Source organism: Mchenga conophoros, linkage group LG14 (assembly GCF_057382185.1).
Source record: "Mchenga conophoros isolate Kocher_MC1m ecotype Shallow Benthic linkage group LG14, M_conophoros_male_GT1.1, whole genome shotgun sequence".
In the NCBI taxonomy this organism is placed as follows: Eukaryota; Metazoa; Chordata; class Actinopteri; order Cichliformes; family Cichlidae; genus Mchenga; species Mchenga conophoros.
This window is the reverse complement of record NC_140539.1, coordinates 30,938,499-30,942,471: the sequence shown is the minus strand read 5'-3', so window position 1 is coordinate 30,942,471 and position 3,973 is coordinate 30,938,499. Positions and strand designations below refer to the sequence as shown.

The window sequence follows — 3,973 nt, the reverse complement described above, 5'->3', positions numbered from 1 at the left end:
CTGAGACAGGATATTTCTAATTTTAGAGATGTTGCGCAAATGGAAGAAAGCAGTCTTACATATTTGTTTAATATGTGCGTTGAAGGACATGTCCTGGTCAAAAATGACTCCAAGGTTCCTCACCGCGTTACTGGAGGCCAAGGTAATGCCATCCAGAGTAAGAATCTGATTAGATACCATATTTCTAAGATTTTCAGGGCCGAGTACAATAACCTCAGTTTTATCTGAATTAAGAAGCAGAACGTTAGCGGCCATCCAGGTCTTTATGTCTTTAAGACATTCCTGCAGTTTAACTAATTGGTGTGTGTTATCTGGCTTCATGGACAGATAGAGCTGGGTGTCATCTGCATAGCAGTGAAAATGTATGCTATGTCTTCTAATGATGCTGCCTAAGGGAAGCATGTATAATGTAAACAGAATTGGTCCTAGCACTGAACCCTGTGGAACTCCATAATTAACCTCAGTGTGTGAAGAGGACTCTCCATTTACATGCACGAATTGGAGTCTATTAGATAGATATGATACAAACCACTGCAGCGCAGTACTTGTAATACCTACAGCATGTTCTAATCGCTCTAATAGGATATTATGATCAACAGTATCGAACGCTGCACTGAGGTCTAGCAGGACAAGCACAGAGATGAGTCCACTGTCAGAGGCCATAAGAAGATCATTTGTAACCTTCACTAAAGCTGTTTCTGTGCTGTGCTGAGCTCTGAAACCTGACTGAAACTCTTCAAATAAACCATTCCTCTGCAGATGATCTGTTAGCTGTTTGACAACTACTCTTTCAAGGATTTTTGATATGAAAGGAAGGTTGGAGATTGGCCTATAATTAGCTAAGACTGCTGGGTCTAGAGATGGCTTTTTGAGTAAAAGGTTTAACTACAGCCAGCTTGAAGGCCTGTGGTACATAGCCGATTATTAGAGATAGGTTGATCATATTTAAGATCGAAGAATTAATTAATGGCAGGACTTCTTTGAGCAGTTTTGTAGGAATGGGGTCTAAAAGACACGTTGATGGTTTGGAGGAAGTAATTGTTGAAGTTAACTCAGGAAGATCAATTAGAGAAAAAGAGTCTAACTTAACCCGTTTGTGCCCAGATTTTTTTCAGAGTTGTAAGGCATATCATTTTATCAGTTGAGTCCCTCTGAATCATGTTATGTATTTATTTTTTCCATTTTGTACTTTTTTTTGAAGAAAATAGCATTTTTATGACTGGCAACAATTGTTGCCAGTAGTCACACAGCTTGTCACTAGGTCAAATGTCACCTAATAATAATAATAGAGAAGTAATAATAATAATATAATAAGAACAAAATAATAATATAGTCATAATAAATAATAACAAAAAGGTGGAGCCTCAGGTTCCCCCTGTATAAAATTCAAAACATCAAACAATTTGAACTGATTTCTTTATTCTCAATTTTTTTATACTCAAAAACTCAACAAACATTTTTTTCTTAGAACCTCTAAAAACATATATACATATATAACATATTTCTTCCCATACATTCCATCATCTTTCATGCATGTTCTACTCAGTGTGGTACTTCTTGAAGCACTCCACATGTAGTGGCACATCACACTTTCCACACGCAAATGATGTGCGTCCGCCGCAGTTCTTGCATCGCTTGTACCTGCTACCAGTGTTGCAGGGCCAGTAGTTCAAATTATCAAACCTGGTGGCATCAGTTATCGCCACCGCCATTGAAGATCTTCTGCCCTGCCTACTTGGCTTTGTTCCATGGCGCAGGAGGAGGGTCTGGGCTACCAGCCTCTGGAAGGAGAGGAGATCCTTCTCCCCGCTTTTCCAGGACCTAAATGAATGACAAAACAAGCATGATAGATGCATGAATGTGCATCGTTTCATCCTTTCTACAACGTCATGCCCCATATGTAGAATGTTCTGTAAAAGCAATATCACACTTGAGTTTGTGATGTTGGTCTGGATATCATCACTGTTGCTCTTGTCGACCGAAGAGCACTAGCGATGACCTCGAGTCAAACATCACCAACTCGATTGTGATATCACTAAATAACATACAGCCTTGTGTACCTGTAATAGCACCAGCTGTTCACCATGGCACTGTTCAGGGCCCAGCTGAAGCATGGCCACCACCACTTCTTGGACCGGATGTTGACTCTGTAGCGGCTGACAAACTGGTCATGCAGGTCCACTCCTCCCATGTGTGTGTTGTAGTCCTGGATACACTTGGGCTGTCTGACCTTGTCCATAGTCCGCTTCTGTTTATTCCATCTCTTCGCCTCAGTTTCGGTGAACTCCCTCTCCATGTTCGACACCACGGTGACCACGCTGTTGTCATTCCACCTTACAATCAGCTTCTCTGCCTCAACCAGATACTCAGCATCTCCTCTGGGTGTCTTCTTGAAGGTCTGACATCACAATCGTCTGACCAGAGAAGACGCCGCCTTGGGACTGTGTTGTATCCACTGATCAACAGAATACCGTAGAATGTAAGAAGTTCATCCTCAGTCAGGTTGAGCGTTTTCCCTTTTTGTTCAGCGTAGAGATTGGACATTTCCAGTGTGACATCTCTGAGGGACTTGGGATAAAATGTGAGGAAGATATCCACTGGATCATCTGATGTGAAGCCAGGATCATGTTCTTTGGGGACATAGCGAGGGATCTGATATTTTTTGTTGGCTTGTGCTGGTGCTTTGGCCGCAATTTTGATTTTTTTGAATTTCCTGTCTTGGTTCTTAGTTTTGTGGAGCATGGGCCCAACAATCTGACTGGTCACATTTTCATTTGTGCCACTGACCTTTCTAGTCTCTGTCTGACTCACTGAGGATGAGCACCCAGGATCATCATCGGGGGGATTTGGCAGCTGCATGTCCGAATTAGGTAGAAAGCCTTCACCTTTGAGTATTCTTGATGGGAGGCGGTTATGGTCACCAGTGGCCTCATCATCAGATTGGTCACTGTCACAGTCTGTGTCATGTGCGTGCATTTCTGACTCAGGCACAACTGTGATGTCCGCCACAGTTTCAGAGTCCTGCAGCATGGCCAGGATCTCTGCTACGGTGTACCTAAGGAAAGGACAACATACATGTTAGCTAGCAAGCGAATTTTAGCTAGCAAGAAAATGATGTATGGTAATGTATAAAAATCCTATACACAGAGGCCTTGAATACCTGTGAATTTATTTAGCTAGGAATTATTCTAAAAGGACTAAAATGAGCCATTGTACATCATTCTACAATTTTAAATAAGTAAATTAGGAGCAATCCTGCAGACAGTGTTTTCCTTTAGTTAGCGACATGCTATGTGCCCACTGGCAACTTTTGTTGCCACTCACAGAAATAAGCCCATGAACAAAAAAATATTTATCCTAGGTACAATTTTTTTGGGGAGGGTTACTCTAGAGACTTGAATGATTAAATAATTATAAATATGTTTGGGGGGAAAGTCATAAGAAATTTATGAAAATTACCTCTTTCCAGGATGATTTGCATCCGCCATGTCTTCAGCCAGAAAGAGCGGGAAGCAGATGATGTCATGCGATAGGAAGCACTTGGAAACGATTTTTTAAAAATCAAAACCTTTGTCTAAGTTGTCTACTAGCATATAAGTGGAAAAAGTTGCATTAGTACCTTTGAGATTTTTTATTGTGAGTCGAAAATGACAGTGATAAACTTTGGCAACAATTGTTGCCAGTGGGGCAAAACGGGTTTTAATATCAATGGTACTAAGAGTAGCTGTAGATAATATTACATCTGTGGGATGATTATTGGTAATTTTTTCTCTAATGATAAAAATTTTATTTGTGAAGAAGTTCATGAAGTCATTACTAGTTAACGTTAAAGGGATGGTTGACTCAAAAGAGCTCTGACTTTTTGTCAGCCTGGCTACAGTGCTGAAGAGAAACCTAGGGTTGTTCTTATTTTCTTCAATCAGTGATGAATAGTAAGATGTTCTGGCTTTGCGGAGGGCTTTCTTATAAAGCA

General features: G+C 40.8%; 1 protein-coding gene across 1 annotated transcript; it reads right to left on the bottom strand.

Moving 5' to 3' along the window:
• Positions 1–2,192: 2,192 nt before the first annotated feature.
• Positions 2,193–3,676, bottom strand: LOC146560078 (uncharacterized). Its single transcript, XM_085245013.1, has 2 exons — positions 3,460–3,676; positions 2,193–3,055 (listed from the first exon to the last, which is right to left on the bottom strand). The coding sequence occupies exons 1-2, from the start codon at positions 3,486–3,488 to the stop codon at positions 2,341–2,343; spliced, it is 744 nt and encodes a 247-aa protein (XP_085101139.1). The 5' UTR covers positions 3,489–3,676; the 3' UTR covers positions 2,193–2,340.
• Between the last annotated feature and the right edge of the window lie 297 nt (positions 3,677–3,973).